Here is a 17,435-nt window from a genome sequence, read left to right as displayed (position 1 = left end):
TTCCTGGCTTTGAGAGAGAGATACAATTATCACTTTACTGTGGGAAGTGGGATTGAATCAACATAATAACAGTCCCTTTAAATGCAGCAAACCAAATCTAACTTCAAAATTGAGTTGGTGATTTTATTGTAGGTTGAGAAGCGCAGATAATGCCTTCTTCTATTTTCCCATCACCTGCTGTCTCAGAGTAACCTAGAATGCACATTTGAGATCACAGAGCAGAGCCGGGTGTAGCTGCATATGGTTGTTAGTGAGTTACTAGCCCAGTTATAGCCTAGTTCATTTTGGTTAGCAATGGGGTCACTATAGGGATCGATGCACAGTGGTGCCCTGCAGCGTTTGTTTGTTCGTTGTTTAAACTTGTCCGTTTTGGTTGCTTTGTTTATTATAGTATTTTATGTTGCATCAGATTATCGCTTAAGGTACGGTAGAGCAACATGAAGTGTGTACAGTGGATTATTCTCCTACTTTGATTAATTTTGCTGGAACCTGAAACAGCAGGCGAACATTCGAGAAAGTCTGCGGCACCAGACATCCACTATAGCAGAAACTATATTTTACAATGTAATAACTCACGTTTGGGAGAATGGACCAAAGGGGACATACAGTTGAAGTCGTAAGTTTACATACACTTAGGTTGGAGTCGTTAAAACTCATTTTTCAACCACTCCACACATTTCTGGTTAACAAACTACAGTTTTGGCAAGTCGGTTGGGACATCTACTTTGTGCATGACACAAGTAATTTTTCTAACAATTGTTTACAGACAGATTGTTTCACTTATAATTCACTGTATCACAATTCCAGTTGGTCAGAAGTTTACATACACTAAGTTGACTGTGCCTTTAAACAGTTTGGAAAATTCAAGAAAAGGATGTCATGGCTTTAGAAGCTTCTGATAGGCTAATTGACATCATTAGAGTCAATTGGAGGTGTACCTGTGGATGTATTTCAAGGCCTACCTTCAAACTCAGTGCCTCTTTGCTTGACATCATGGGAAAATCAAAAGAAATCAGCCAAGACCTCAGAAAAAAGATTGTAGACCTCCACAAGTCTGGTTCATCCTTGGGAGCAATTTCCAAATGCCTGAAGGTACCACGTTCATCTGTACAAACAATAGTACGCATGTATAAACACCATGGGACTACGCAGCCGTCATTCCTCTCAGGAAGAAGACGTGTTCTGTGTCCTAGAGATGAACGTGCTTTGGTGCGAAAAGTGCAAATCAATCCCAGAACAACAGCAAAGGACCTTGTGAAGATGCTGGAGGAAACAGGTACAAAAGTATCTATATCCACAGTGAAACGAATCCTATATCGACATAACCTGAAAGGCCGCTCAGCAAGGAAGAAGCCACTGCTCCAAAATCACTATAAAAAAGACAGACTACGGTTTGCAACTGCACATGGGGACAAAGATTGTACTTTTTGGAGAAACGTCCTCTGGTCTGATGAAACAAAAATAGAACTGTTTGGCCATAATGACCATAGTTTTGTTTGGAGGAAAAGGGGGGGGGGGGCCAAAGACACCATCCCAACCGTGAAGCACGGGGGTGGCAGCATCATGTTGTGGGGGTGCTTGTTATTATTCTGACATTTCACATTCTTGAAATAAAGTGGTGATCCTAACTGACCTAAGACAGGGAATTTTTAAAAATGTCAGAAACTGTGTAAAACCGAGTTTAAATGTACTTGGCTAAAGTGTATGTAATCTTCAGACTTAAACTGTATATTCATGTGGAAATGTTATGGCATTTGCTCCATTAGTCAAATAGCCACAATAGCCTATTGGTGTAACGAACTTCGTCGGGAGAGGGAGAAGACCAAGGTGCAGCGTGGTAAGTGTTCATATTACCTTTAATAAAATACGAAACACTTGATGAAACAACAAAAACGACAAACGAACAGTCCTGTAAGGTGAACACACAAAACAGAAAACAACCACCCACAAACACAGGTGGGAACAGGCTACCTAAGTATGATTCTCAATCAGAGACAACGATAGACAGCTGCCTCTGATTGGGAACCATACCAGGCCAAACACATAGAAATACAAAACAAGGACAACATAGAACACCAGACATAGAATGCCCACCCAAACTCACGCCCTGACCAACCAAAATAGAGACATAAAAAGGATCTCTACGGTCAGGGCGTGACAATTGGCCACTGTCTGAAACTGTCCGCCTGTTTTGGCCTTCCATGGTGACATCACCAGGCAGTAAATTTGTTAATAGACCAATAAGAAAGCAAAATCCTAGCAAAATCCTTCCTCGAGAAATTACTCTTGGCTAAAAAGCTATTTTAGTTTATTTTTTATTTGAAAACAATCACAGTAAGGTACTTCATTGTTACCCAGAAATGATTTGATAAAAAATGGCTGCATTGGATCTTTAAAGTGCGTACAGGCACACTGGAAGTTTCAAAATAGTTTTTGCTCATAATGTCACGAATCCCGTTTCCTGAGTCTGGTTTTTGCCTGTGTTCTGTTCTGGAGTGTTTTTCCGGTGTCCTGGAACGCACCCTGTCTGGTTGCCGGGCGTTTTAGCTAGTTGGGAGATCTCAGATTACCCGCACCTGTATCCCATCAGCTATCTGTGCACCTGGTCCTGATCATCATCTCTCCTCTTCATAAGCCCGGACCTGACATCCATTCCCTGCCGGATCGTTAGCCATAAACAGTATGTTGTGCCAGCGTATCAGCCTCCAGCTTGATAGTATTTGTTTTGTTGTTTTGTACGTCTTGCTTGCCTTAAACTTAACCCCGTTTGTTCTGTCTTCAGTTATTCACCCGGATCACTTACCCCATTCCTGCCTGGTCGTCGGAGGCTTCCGCTACTCCTTTGGACCCACCTATTCACTCCCATCAACTCACCACCGCTGCCCGTTACGCTACTTGGATATTTCTACACCTTCATATTCACTTGTAAATAAATACTCACCTTCTTCCTACTCTCCTTGTCCTGGTCTGCTTCTGGGTTCGATTTTGAAAGAACGTGACACATAAGACCTGAAATTTGCTCAGTGCCAACAATTTTTGAGGGAACATTGCTGAAAAATGTGTTTCTTTGCTGCTGTAAATCAAGCTCATATAATTCCTTGTCGAATAGGGTGTGAAAGACGAAGATGAGTCATCATTCAGTAGGCATAGGCAGGCATCTGGGACATGATTTACTCCCATCAATCTTGACAGCACCAAGCACATGTCACTCAAAAATGTTTGTCTTACTAAACAATCCCAGAACATATGCATAACGGCATTATTTTTACAGAATGTGCAGTTTTGGTTTGTTATTATTTCATCCGAAGACGTTCATATGGAGTGGCAAATGCCATGTGAATCATTTGGATGTGGATAAGCTGGTGGCTAAGGTTCTTAGATGCCTCATTCAGGTTTGACCATATCCTTTCCCAATCAGAGGTAAATCCCATCAGCTGCAACTTTTTCTACCATGCACTCTCCACGTGTATTTTCTTGTATTTCTTCCCTATAAGTGAATCGTATACTGTATGTCTGCTACTAAGTATGCTCTCTCTAATTCTCTCTTTCTCTCTTTCTTTCTTTCTCTCTCTCAGAGGACCTGAGCCCTAGGACCATGCTTCAGGACTACCTGGCATGATGACTCCTTGCTGTCCCCAGTCCACCTGGCCGTGCTGCTGCTCCAGTTTCAACTGCTCTGCCTGCGGCTATGGAACCCTGACCTGTTCACCGGACGTGCTACCTGTCCCAGACCTGCTGTTTTCAACTCTCTAGAGACAGCAGGAGCGGTAGAGATAATCTCAATGATCGGCTATGAAAAGCCAACTGACATTTACTCCTGAGGTGCTGACCTGTTGCACCCTCGACAACTACTGTGATTATTATTATTTGACCATGCTGGTCATTTATGAACATTTGAACATCTTGGCCATGTTCTGTTATAATCTCCACCCGGCACAGCCAGAAGAGGACTGGCCACCCCTCATAGCCTGGTTCCTCTCTAGGTTTCTTCCTAGGTTTGGGCCTTTCTAGGGAGTTTTTCCTAGCCACCGTGCTTCTACACCTGCATTGCTTACTGTTTGGGGTTTTAGGCTGGGTTTCTGTACAGCACTTTGAGATATCAGCTGATCTAAGAAGGGCTATATAAACACATTTTATTTTATTTTATTTGATACTAGCCCTCTTGAGCTTATAGTAGGGACCTATCTAGCCTGCCATTGGCTGTTCTGGCCAGAGGAAATTCCACAGCACACTGCTTTCATTATTGACCTTAACTGCAGATACAGAAAGCATGAGGATCCTGTCAAGGAATATTAATCTTTAAAGTGTGCATGTCAGCAGTACATTTTTCAAGATAGAGTACTTTCAGTACAGAGCGAAAATGGTAATGATGATGCAATCTGCACCATATGATGCAAAACATATCATGACCGTTTTTGCTCTGTACTGAATTTGGACTATCTTGAAAACTTGACTGCTGACATGCACACTTTTTTGGCTAATGAACAAGATACTAAAATATCATTTTTGAGTAAACCATCCCCTTATAATGTCCTGAAATGTGGGGAAGCCAGTCTCATTATTAATGCCCATGATAACAGAAATGCACTTTGAAGACCAACAGGCCTATGTGAAAGGATATACACCCATTTAATAAATGGAAATTGTGCCACATTGGAGACAATTGATGGAATTTTGTTTGATGACCTACGACCTTTCCCACCATCTTCCGTACAGTCAAGGAGTTCAGAACTATTCCCAAACCCTGCAAACATTAAATGTTCTAGTCTATGTGGTTTAAATGCAGATTAAATAGCACTCCATGGTGCACGCCATTGACGGTTCATCCACACAGTAAAGCTCTTATTTGAAAAGCCCAATATTAAAAAAAGTGATTCGGAACAGCAAATCCGCCGGTGTATGTAACATGCTGCAGAGTGGTGAGTTTAATCGTAGCCTGCTTTCCACCCCATATTCAGTTAGAGAGAGTTAAATGTACTTCCTTTATAAATGTTGTAGGTGGCGACATAGAGATCATAGAGAATTAAAGGTTAATCCAGGGCAAGATATTAACTTTACCCTGTAACAACATAGTGAGATTAGACGACCACTGAAAATCCTCCTTAATTTTCAGCAACAGGCTCCAGAAGTTGTCTCTAACAATTTTCTGAAAAGCAGGATGCGGAGACATAACTGATGAGGCACCGGCTGTCACTCTCTTGAACCACCCATCATGCTTCTGAGTTTATCACAGTCTGCCTGTCTGTCCATCCATCTGTGATGATGTATGTATATACAGTGCCTTCGGAAAGTATTCAGACCCCTTAACTTTTTCAACATTTTGTTATGTAACAGCCTTATTATAAAATGTATTAAATAAAAAATCCTCAGTAATCTACACACTATAACCCGTAATTGTTATGCTGGTGAATGAGGACCCAAAAGCGACGTAATAGAAACAGAGTCTTTATTCCAGTCTTAAACAAACAATGATTCTCCTGGATATTATCAAAGGTAAATCCAAAACAGGAAACTGAAATCCTCTCGTCAGAAGAGAGGAACGACTGGAGACGCGACCACAGACTGCAGGTCGCTTCAGGAAGGCACAGGCCGTAGCTGACATAGACACCTGCTCACACGCAGCATCTGAAGAAGGCAAAAACACGACAGGGCGGAACAAGGACACAGAACAGCAAACATCAAACAAGAATCCGACAAGGACAGAAGCGGAAGACAGAGGGAGAAATAGGGACTCTAATCAGAGGGTAAAATAGGGGACAGGTGTGAAAGAGTAAATGAGGTAGTTAGGAGAATGGGAAACAGCTGGGAGCAGGAACGGAACGATAGAGAGAGAGAGCGAGAGAGGGAGAGAGGGAGGGGGAGAGAGAGGGATAGAAAGAGGGAAAGAACCTAATAAGACCAGCAGAGGGAAGCACAGGGACAAGACATGATGATCAATGACAAAACATGACAGTAATGACAAAGTGAAAACACTACTTACATAAATACTCAGACCCTTTGCTATAACACTCGAAATTGAGCTCAGGTGCATCCTGTTTCCATTGATCATCTTTGAGATGTTTCAACAACTTGATTGGAGTCCACCTGTGGTAAATTCAATTGATTTGACATTATTTGGAAAGGCATACACCTGTCTATATAAGGTCCCACAGTTGACAGTGCATGTCAGAGCAAAAACCAAGACATGATGTTGAAGGAATTGTCGGTAGAACACTGAGACAGGAAACTGTCGAGGCACAAATTTCGGGAAGGGTAACAAAACATTTCTGTAGCATTGAAGGTCCCCAAGAACACAGTGGGCTCCACCATTCTTCAATGGAAGAAGTTTAGAACCACCAAGACTCTTCCTAGAGCTGGCCGCCCAGCCAAACTCAGCAATCGGGGGAGAAGGGTCTTGGTCAGGGAGTTGACCAGTTTAAGCTACAGACATCTGTTTTTTTTATTTGGGCTTCGTCTCAATCCACCGCATCCGCCTAAGTCGGCCTTCCACATCTGCGTTGGTGTTGTCAGACCATGAGACGTACCGAAAATCAGTTTTCTCACGAAAATGTCTGTAGCGTTCGAACTGTTTTGGCTACAAACTAATATGACCTTGTGGAAAGGAGAGATTCTCATGATGGTGTACTTCCACAAGTGTCACCGGACTTGTGTGAAGGTAACCCATACAAATGAATGGAAGTTTTGTGCCAACAAAAAAAATGAAAAGAATAGCTTTCTTATATCTCTCAGATATACACTCTAAAAAAAAGGGTTCAAAATGGGTTCATCGCCTGTCACCATAGTAGAACCCTTTGAAGAACCATTTTTGTTTCCAGGTAGAACTCTTTTGGGTTAGATGTAGAACTCTCTGTGGAAAGGGTTCTACATTGTCACGGATCCTCCCGATACTGCTGCTCGTTCTGTTCACCAGTTCCGGAGGTCTACGTCACCGGCTTTCTAGGCTTCACTGAGCGGGAATCATTATCATCAACCTCGGACTGTCTTGTCTGATTACACACTCCTGGTTTCCATTCCCCTGATTAGTATGTTATATACGTGCCCTCTGTTCCCTCTGTCTTTGTCGGTTATTGTTCCCATGTCCGTTGGTCGTGTGAGTACCTATGCATTGGTGCAGCTGTTATGCTGCATGCCTTTATGTATTGTGTATTACGTGTATCGTCCTTTGTCGTTCAACGAGGTTTACCCTCGCTCTTTTGTTTGGGTACAGCTTAGTGTTTTTGTATATGTGTTTGTTTTGGGTGTATTAAAAACCCCTATTGTGTATTACTGCGCATGTATCCAAATCCTTTATTCCAGCGTGACATACATGGAACTCAAAATGGTTCTACCTGGAACCAAACGGGTTATACCTGGAACAAAAAATGGTTCTTCAAAGGGTTCTCTTATGGGGACAGCCGAAGAACCCTTTTAGGTTCTAGATAGCACATTTTTTTCTAAGAGTGTAGGACAGACACTTCAAAACCTTATTCCTTATGATTTACTTTTTGACTTTATTTTTTGCCATTTATAAATGTGTTATTCAATGCATTTCTATGGCTGTAGTATTAACCTGTTTGGGGTGCAGCCCGACACCGGTACACTTATGACAACATCCAGCTCAAGTGCAGGGCGCGAAATTCAAAAGATATTTTTTTTTAAATATTTAACTTTCACACATTAACAAGTCCAATACAGCATATGAAAGGTACACATCTTGTGAATCAAGCCAACATGTCCGATTTTTAAAATGTTTTACAGGGAAGACACAATATGTAAATCTATTAGCTAACCACGTTAGCAAAAGACACCACTTTTCTTACTCCATCAGTTTTTTACTCCATCAGTAGCTATCACAAATTCGACCAAATAAAGATATAAATAGCCACTAACCAAGAAACAACTTCATCAGATGACAGTCTGATAACATATTTATTGTATAGCATATGTTTTGTTCGAAAAATTAGCATATTTCAGGTATAAATCATAGTTTACATTTCAGCTACAATCAGAAATTGCACCGAAAGCAGACATAATATTTACAGACACCAACGTCAAATACCTAATTACTCATCATAAAACATTTCTGAAAAATACATAGTGTACAGCAATTGAAAGACAGGCATCTTGTGATTCCAGACAATATTTCCGATTATTTCCGATTTATCAAGTGTTTTACAGCGAAAACACAATATAGCGTTATATTAGCGTAGCCACAATAGCCAGAAACACTTGGGCGCCCACGACCAGTTCACATGCACAACAGATATTAGAAATAGCATCATAAATTGTTTCTTACTTTTGGTGATCTTCCGTCAGAATGTTGGACAAGGTGTCCTTTGTCCAGAACAGTCGTTGTTTGGATCTGGAACGGCAAATTTCCCTCTTGATTTAGCATGGGCACTTGCCAAGTGGCACGGATCTCTCCAACGCCCAAATTAAATATTTTATCAAATCATTTTAAAATGTTTTTTTATATACCTAAACGGGTTCTAAAATGATCCAATGATCCAAAAAATCTGTCTTCTCATAAAAACGTCTGTAGCGTTCAAACTGTTTTGGCTAAATCAAAAAGCTAAATGATCCATAGTATGACCATCTTAAAACAATTCCATAGGTTAGCTTAGTAGAACCCCCCAGATACTTCTGCCCAAATGCGCGAAGAGTCCAGTGGACCAACGTGTTAAACTTGGCCTTCGTTAGCCCACAACACCTTCCCCCTAACCCTCCCCCGTAAGCTAGAATACCACCAGAACAGAGCCACACCTCACACTCGTGTGATTCGTTAAAATATATATATATTTTTTTTCTTTGCATACAATAGAGCTCAGTATTTGTATAATTTATTTTATACAGTCTTTTTTGCTCATCTTTATCAAGGAATCCAATAATTCCGGATCCTACTGTACATATACTTCCTTCTATCTATCCATCCATTCATTCATCCTTCTATCTTATCTCTGTAGCTCTCTATTTCCCCTTTTCGTCACACATGTACAGATTCATAATAATAATAAATGAATAATTTTTAAATGACTGAGGCACTAGACTCTGTGAAGGGACAATGTATAACTGATATGTGGTGTGTGTCACGTCCTGACCGTAGAGAGCTTTTTATGTCTCTATTTTGGTTTGGTCAGGGTGTGATTTGGGTGGGCAGTCTATGTTCCTTTTTCTATGTTTTGTATTTCTTTGTTTTGGCCCAATCAGGCCAAATTTCTATGGTTCTCAATCAGGGACAGCTGTCTATCGTTGTCTCTGATTGGGAACCATACTTAGGTAGCTTTTTCCCACCTATGCTTTCTGGGTAGTTATTTTCTGTTTTGTGTTTCTGCACCTGACAGGACTGTTTCGGTTTCGTTCATTCCCTTTGTTATTTTGTTATAGTGTTCAGTTACAGTGGGGCAAAAAAGTATTTAGTCAGCCACCAATTGTGCAAGTTCTCCCACTTAAAAAGATGAGAGAGGCCTGTAATTTTCATCATAGGTACACTTCAACTATGACAGACAAAATGAGAAAAAAAAATCCAGAAAATCACATTGTAGGATTTTTAATGAATTTATTTGCAAATTATGGTGGAAAATAAGTATTTGGTCAATAACAAAAGTTTATCTCAATACTTTGTTATATACCCTTTGTTGGCAATGACAGAGGTCAAACGTCACAAGCGCCACAAGACTAGCGTCCTAATGAGGGACACCTTGAAAAACTACAACTACTTGTTCGTTTTTCAAAAAACAAGCCTTAAACCCTTTCTAAAGACTGTTGACATCTAGTGTAAGCCATAGGAACTGCAATCTGGGAGGGATTCTTTTGAATATCCCATAAACTAGCATTGAAATGGCCTGTGACCTCAAAAACATTTTTTCTCCTGCCATATCAGTTCTGTTGTACTGACAGACATTATTCTAACAGTGTTAGAAACTTCAGAGTGTTTTCTATCCAATGCTACCAATTATATGCATATCCTAGCCTCTGGGCCTGAGTAACAGGCAGGTTACTTTGGGCACTTCAGTGATCCGAACTTCCGAATACTGCCCCCTAGCCTTAAGAAGGAAGGCAGAGCAGTGCTTTATTTTGGACAGACTTCTTCCCATCTTAGGTACTGTTGCATCGACATGTTTTGACCATGACAGTTTACAATCCAGGGTTACTCCAAGCAGTTTTGTCACCTCAATTTGCTCAATTTCCACATTATGCATTACTAGATTTAGTTGAGGTTGTGGGTTTTGTCCCAAAAACAATGTTATCATCATATTCTCTCAGCCAATCATCTGTCATTTGTATAAGTGCCGTACATGGAAAAAATGTCCTTCCGTATCAGCGTGCTGAAAGTATGTTAGTTTACTGTAAAATAGCATTGTATCTGGTTAAAACAATTTTTTCCCAAAGTTTACTAAGGGTTGGTAACAGACTGATTAGTCGGCTATTTGAGCTAGTAAAGGGGGCTTTACTATTCTTGGGTAGAGGAATTACTTTTGCTTCCCTCCAGACCTGAGGGCACACACTTTCTTGTAGGCTTGAATTGAAGATATGGCAAATAGCAGTGGCAATATCGTCCGCTATTCTCAGTAATGTTCCATCCAAGTTGTCAGACCCAGGTGGCTTGTCATTGTTGATAGACTATTTTTTTTTTTACTTCTTCCACACTCACTTTACGAAATTCAAAATTACAATGCTTGTCTTTCATAACTTGGTCAGATATACTTGGATGTGTAGTGTCTGCGTTTGTTGCTGGCATGTCATGAGCCTAAGTTTTCTAATCTTGCCAATAAAAAAATGATTACAGTTTTTTACGATTGCTTACACACTAAAATTTAACTTTTCCCACAATTAGCAAAACCTTACACTCAAGGAGCAAAACACAAGGCTAGATTTGCACAACTCTAAGCACATTGTCAGCTTCACACTATTTGCAAAACATTACACACAGTGATTTGCAAAAAACTAAACACACTTGTATACATCAGACACAGAAGTATATCATGATGTCACTTCCTTGCAATTCCAAAGCACTGACTGTCAAATTACCACACCTATGAGCCAATCTGTTAAACACAGCCATCAGTTGCACAAACACATGATTGCTAAATTGTAGACACACCAATCAGGTTTAAGCACTATAAAAATGCAGCAGGTAGGTTCAACCAAAATGGAAGGAGTCAGAAGAAGAGTGAGGGTGAGAGGAGGAGTACACAGAGGAGGAGAAGGAGATAGAGGAAGAGGCAGAGCCCGAGCCAGAGGTCGAGGAAGACCTGAAGCAGGAGGAGAACGTGCACAAAGAAGAAGAGGACCAAACTTATCAAATTACATTTGTGCAACACTAGTGGACCATGTTGTGAACCACGGATTGACGCTGAGGGAGGCTGGACTGAGAGTTCAGCCAAATCTTAGCAGATATACAGTGGCATCTGTCATAAGGACTTTTCGACAGGAAAACAGGTAAAAGAAGATCTGTCTACAGTTACAGTAATCAGCTGCTTATTGTATGCACCATATCAGCACTTGTGATACCCCTTCCTGTGACATTGTCCAGTAAGTTACATGTATTATTCTCTACATAGGATTGAGGGTCGGGAACGGGGGTAACATCACCCTTTGCGCTGCCATTTCACAGCATGGGGTTGTCCTCCGTCATGCCAAAATGGGCCCTTACAACACACCTCATATTCTCACATTTTTGGACCGATTGCACCACATCGTCACAGCAGGAAATGAAATGCACCAGATGCAATACACGGTCATCTGGGACAATGTGTCATTCCACCGCTCTGCTTTGGTCCAGAACTGGTTTCAACACCATCCACAGTTGACAGTACTATACCTTCCACCATACTCTCCGTTTCTAAACCCTATCGAATAGTTTTTCTCTGCATGGCGGTGGAAGGTTTACGATCTCCAGCCCCAGGCTCAGGTACCCCTCATTCAGGCCATGGAGGACGCCTGTGACCAAGTCGACGCCGCAGCTGTGCAAGGATGGATTCGACATTCAAGACGGTTCTTCCCGCGTTGTCTGGGTAATGACGATGTTGCTTGTGATGTTGATGAAATTCTCTGCCAGATCCAACTAGGCGAAGAGATAATGTATAGTATGTTTACTGTAGTATTTTCTGTACAATATTGTCAGTTTTTTTGTTATTTACTGTAATTGTAACCTGTACTGGATACAGTATTTTACGTTTGTCTGTTTGCTGAGCTAACAGTGTTATGCACACTACTGTAGTAGCATGAAAACTGGGACATGTTTTGTTGTGATTCTCCATGTTGACATGTTGACTGATTTGGGTATATGGAGAGAAATAAATGATATTTTCCTCAGTCTGCAGCGTTGGTCTTGTGTAGTGTTTGTATAGTTGCACTTTCTCTGTGTACTTCATTTACACTACTCTAATCACTGACAATTAGACTTGCTAAAAGTGTTTTAGGTTAGCAACAGCAGTGTGTAACTGGTTCAAAAAGATTGAAGTCATATGAAATGTGTGTGTTTCGTATGGTAACAAAATATTCTTTTTATGAAGTCGTGTATAGTTTTGACAAAAGTGTTCCATTTTGCAAATGATCTGAAGTGTTGTGCTACTTTGGTGTAGGGTTGTGCTAATTGTGTGTAGTGTTTTGACAAACCAGGCCCTGTTTTCAAAATTGTGCTTAAACAATTGAAAAAAACTGTAAAGTGGTTGGCAATATCATTAACTTTTGCGATGAATGAGCCATCTGATTCATGAATGATGGGGCTGTTTTCCTTTTTACCCAACATTTCATTCTTTATATAATTTATCTTTGTGTCATAGTATACATAGTATATAGTATACTGTAGTTGTGAGGTAATTGACGTAGCTATGTACTGTACATACAAGTTGTGTGTGTGTGTGTGTGTGTGTGTGTGTGTGTGTGTGTGTGTGTGTGTGTGTGTGTGTGTGTGTGTGTGGAAGAGAGTGAGGGAGAAATATGGAAAGAAGAGAGGGAGGAGTGAGAGAAGAGTAATTACATGAGTCAGTGCAAAATTACAAGAGATTTAGTGCAAATGGGGTCTATGCAGGTAGTCTCGGTTACTATTTGAATAGCTATTTAGCAGTCTTCTTTAGAAGTATTATAATGGCTTAGAAGGTAAACGCTAAAAATAGAGACTATTGCGCACTTACGACTCTACATATGCAGGCAAGAAATCGGGAAGCTCATAAGGCTGGCAAGCAAATATAACAAATATAGCAAATATAATTTGGTCTAATTAACTCTCTGTATATGTAGGCCAGGAAATGACAAACAGTGGTGACAGTATGTGACTATCAAAAGGGATATTTCGTTGGAAAGCATGTGTACTACAATATTAATTGCTGGATGTTAATGGGCTATTCTGAGTATTCCACTGGGATTCAGAACTCGTCCACGAAACGCACTCCACATCCATTGCAGGTCAATATGAGTCTTTTCTTGTAAGTGTGTGCCGAAGAATGAATGAAATGAAGAAGAATTACATCCATTTTCAAATAAAAGTGCCCCTTTTATATAACACAAAAAACTGCAGGATTAAGTGAAATCCATTTGCTGCGTCACTTGCTTTATTCCAATGTAGACATATTTGTCTCATTTGGAGATATTCATACTGATATTTTGTTCGATAATAATTGAATTGTTGTAAATGCAAAAGGATCATTGCAGGCATGCGCAATGACGTGAATTAGCGAGTGAAAATACCCATGTGAGAAGTGTTTTGAATGAATATAAGAGTCCTCTAAATTGGAAAGATATACTGTATGTCCTATATGTAGAAACAATATGTTGGATATTTCCAACAACAGCTTTATTTATGAAGAACAAAAACAGTTCAGGCATGAGTGACGTTCAGACTCATCATGTCATCCAATAGTCATTAAAGTGGAGGACAGTTTGACACATTGTAGCCTATTCATGATGTATGTGTTGTTGATTTTCCATTACAGGGCCTTGAGTTCATTTCATTGGGCGAAAAAAAATAAACGAACTTGTTGAAATTCAATAAGATCCACACGGAGCGAAGGTCTCTACAAAGTAAACCATATTTCACTAATCGGACGATATTCAACAAATGAAAGGATCATGAATTCCCTTTTCTCGAATGATGCACACGACTCTCTAATCGGTGGAAACTTTGTCACTTGGAATCATCACTCATACCCAAACGTTACGCGCCAGAAGGAAACCCCCCTTACCACCTGACGACAGACGAACCGTTTAAAAGACGGGTTCGGAGGGGGCACTAGAACAACAGAAGGAGCAGCATAACCCGAAGAGAACCCCATCTCGACTATTTTCTGCCCAATTGAACCGCCTTCATCCATCCTCTGCCACCCCGATACCCAGAAGAAGATGCTCTCGACGCGTGTCCAGTGCGCCCTAGCGCTGCTTTCCCTAGCCCTGGCCATCAGCAGCGTCTCTGCCGCTCCGTCCGATGCCAAACTTCGCCAGCTTCTTCAACGGTCACTCATGGCACCTGCAGGCAAACAGGTAAATACCTTCAATCAGACTTTCATTATAAGTCTTCGTTCTTAAACAACGTATATATCCAGCTACTGTGACCATAGTATCCTATTTTTTCTGAGTTTGGTGGTACAGCTGCAAACTACATTTTAAGTACATTTACTTCCAGAGTATAGAGATTATACCATATACAGATTTAAGGTTAAACAGTGTGGTGCCATACATTTACCTCTGCGGTTTTAATTGCAGGCGCATGGGGAAATTAATCGATCAAATTAGCACCATGCAGGGAACAGCATGATGCACATTTTCATGGTGCCGAAGCGACCACGAAATTAAGTATTTGTATTTGTACAAATATTTGGGGTCCAGCCAAATTAAGCCAGTTATACAATTAAAAATACATTACATTTCACAACATATTCCATAACATATGTGTGTTCCCACATATCTACAACACAAAATCCATGTGTATGTGTGTGTATGTGTGCCTGTGTCTCTTCATAGTCCCTGCTGTTCCATAAAGTGTAGTTTAATCCGTTTTTTAAATCTGATTTTACTGCTTGCATTCGTTTTTTTTATGTGAAATAGTGTTCCATGTAGTCATTGCTCTAAGTAGTACTGTGTGCCTCCGATAGTCTGTTCTGGACTGGGTACTGTGAAGAGACAACTGGGGGAATGTCTTGTGAGGTATGCATGGGTGTCTGAGCTGTGTGCTAGTAGTTTGAACAGACAGCTCGGTGCATTCAAAATATCAATACTTCTCACAAATAGAAGTAGTGATGAAATCAATCTCTCCTCTACGTTGAGCCAGGAGAGATTAACATGCATATTATTAAGTGCGGAGAAATGTGGAAATACTGCTATCAGAGAAACTAACGAAATATGACTTGTTCTATATTTTAAATCAACCTTTAATATGAAAATGTATCCAATAAAAACGAAAGATGTCTCTGGAATATGGGGTCTGCTGTAGTTAGTTGTCAATTACAAACAAAACTTGACAAGAATAAGTCAAAACATACAGTAGAATGGGTATTAATGTTTATTAATGAAACGTGTTCTTCAAAAAAAAATTAACACATGTTGGGGGAAAGTTGTTTTACGTCTCAGTTTAAGTGATCGGTTCATGCGTAACAGCATAGGAAAGGTCATTTTAAACATTTGCAGACATTTTAAATAAATATAAATAATGCATATCAAATAGCCTACATCTATTTAAGCAATATGAGGGAAGAGAAAACAACATTGAAACACTGATTTCCTTCCTAAACATGGGTAGGCTACATTTTATTAAGGCATGTTGATTTGTTTCTATTTCAATGGATCTTGTTGCTAAAATGTGACATTTTCATTCTCCACAAAACAGAAGAAATAAAATGTTATGTTATTTATTTATTTTCAGGAGCTTGCCAGGTATACACTCGCAGAGCTGCTCTCAGAGCTTGCACAAGCAGAGAACGAGGCGATTGAGTCAGATGACCTGTCTCGTGGCGTGGAGCAGGAGGATGTGCGTCTCGAGCTGGAGCGTGCAGCTGGCCCAGTACTGGCGCCGCGTGAACGCAAGGCTGGATGCAAGAACTTCTTCTGGAAAACCTTTACATCATGTTAATTCATCTACACCCGGGCCCTTTACTGCGTATACTACATCTCATCTCTTTGGTTTCAATATAAAAATGTTATGTTATTTTATGCGCCATGGCTTATCCCGCCAATCGCAAAAAATGTAAATAAAAATTATTATAACTTTAACAACAATCATGCTGATGTCTTTATCGATCATTTTGTTTTTTTCCGAAAAAACACATGAAAGAATGTTCTAGAGAATGTATGAAATTCTGCTTTTGACTGTGCTTTATGTATTCTGGCAGATAAACTATTTTTAATTGTTTGTTTGAATAAAATCTGTGTTTCAGAAACAATGTGTTGATTCATATATTGTTATCTTGCTCTTCCTCTCAAATGGGTTGTTTTATTCGGGAATGGCTATTATAGGCTTACCCTATGAGATGTTAGCACTTGTTTCCAGGATAAGCAAGGTTCTTTCCTCCATTTGGAGTGATGTTATGAATGCTTTTGCTACAGGGTCTAGCTTTATTTTAGGCGGTAAATCCATTGTTAGATAAAATGACTTTGTTATGGTGGGCCATAAAAATATCATTTATGAAGGGTAGGCATAATGTAAACCTTGACCTGATGAACCTCCAGCAAACAACATATATACATACCAAACTTTAGGAACAACTTCCTAATATTGAGTTGCACTCTGCCCCTTTTGCCCTCAGAACAGCCTCAATTCGTCAGAAACTGTTGAGCGTGAAAAACCCGGCAGCATAGCAGTTCTTGACACATTCAAACCGGTGCTCCTGGCACCTGCTACATACCATACCCCCATTCAAGGCAATGTTGTCTTGCCCATTCGCCCTCTGAATAGTGCACCTACCCAATCCATGTCTCAATTGTCTCAAGGCTTAAAAATACATGTTTAACCTGTCTCCTTCCCTTCATCTACAGTGATTAAAGTGGATATAACACGTGACATCAGTAAGGGATCATTGCTTTCACTTGGATTCACCTGGTCAGCCTATGTCATGAAAAGAGTGAGTGTTCTTAATGTTTTGTATAGTCAGTGTAGGCGACGGTGTTATACAGTACCAGTCAAAAGTTTGGACACAGCTACTCTTTGAAGGGTTTTTCTTTATTTTTACTATTTTCTATATTGTTGAATAATACTGAAGCCATCAAAACTATGAAATAACACATATGGAATCATGTAATAACCAAAAGTACAAATCCAAAAATATTTTATATTTGAGATTCTTCAAACAGCCCCCCTTTGCCTTGATGACAGCTTTGCACGCTCTTGGAATTCTCTCAGCCAGCTGCTTGAGGAATGGTTTTCCAATAGTCTTGAAGGAGTTCCCACATATGCTGAGCACTTGTTGACTGCTTTTCCTTCACTCTGTGGTCCAACTCATCCCAATCCATCTCAATCGGGTTGAGGT

General features: G+C 40.2%; 1 protein-coding gene across 1 annotated transcript; it reads left to right on the top strand.

The window, feature by feature from the left end:
- The first annotated feature begins 14,229 nt into the window (after window positions 1-14,229).
- LOC120018850 (somatostatin-1A) lies at window positions 14,230-16,346 on the top strand. The gene is made up of 2 exons (XM_038962070.1): window positions 14,230-14,457; window positions 15,836-16,346. The coding sequence occupies exons 1-2, from the start codon at window positions 14,320-14,322 to the stop codon at window positions 16,040-16,042; spliced, it is 345 nt and encodes a 114-aa protein (XP_038817998.1). The 5' UTR covers window positions 14,230-14,319; the 3' UTR covers window positions 16,043-16,346.
- Window positions 16,347-17,435: the final 1,089 nt, after the last annotated feature.

This window comes from Salvelinus namaycush, chromosome 23, assembly GCF_016432855.1.
Source record: "Salvelinus namaycush isolate Seneca chromosome 23, SaNama_1.0, whole genome shotgun sequence".
NCBI lineage: Eukaryota > Metazoa > Chordata > Actinopteri > Salmoniformes > Salmonidae > Salvelinus > Salvelinus namaycush.
Note: the sequence above shows the minus strand (reverse complement) of the source record. Positions and strands in the feature narration are given on the sequence as shown.

Coding starts and splice junctions, on each gene's coding strand:
- LOC120018850 (XM_038962070.1), top strand. CDS start 14,320: ATGCTCTCGACGCGTGTCCAGTGCGCCCTAGCGCTGCTTTCCCTAGCC. Junction 14,458..15,835: donor TGGCACCTGCAGGCAAACAG/GTAAATACCTTC, acceptor ATTTATTTTCAG/GAGCTTGCCAGGTATACACT.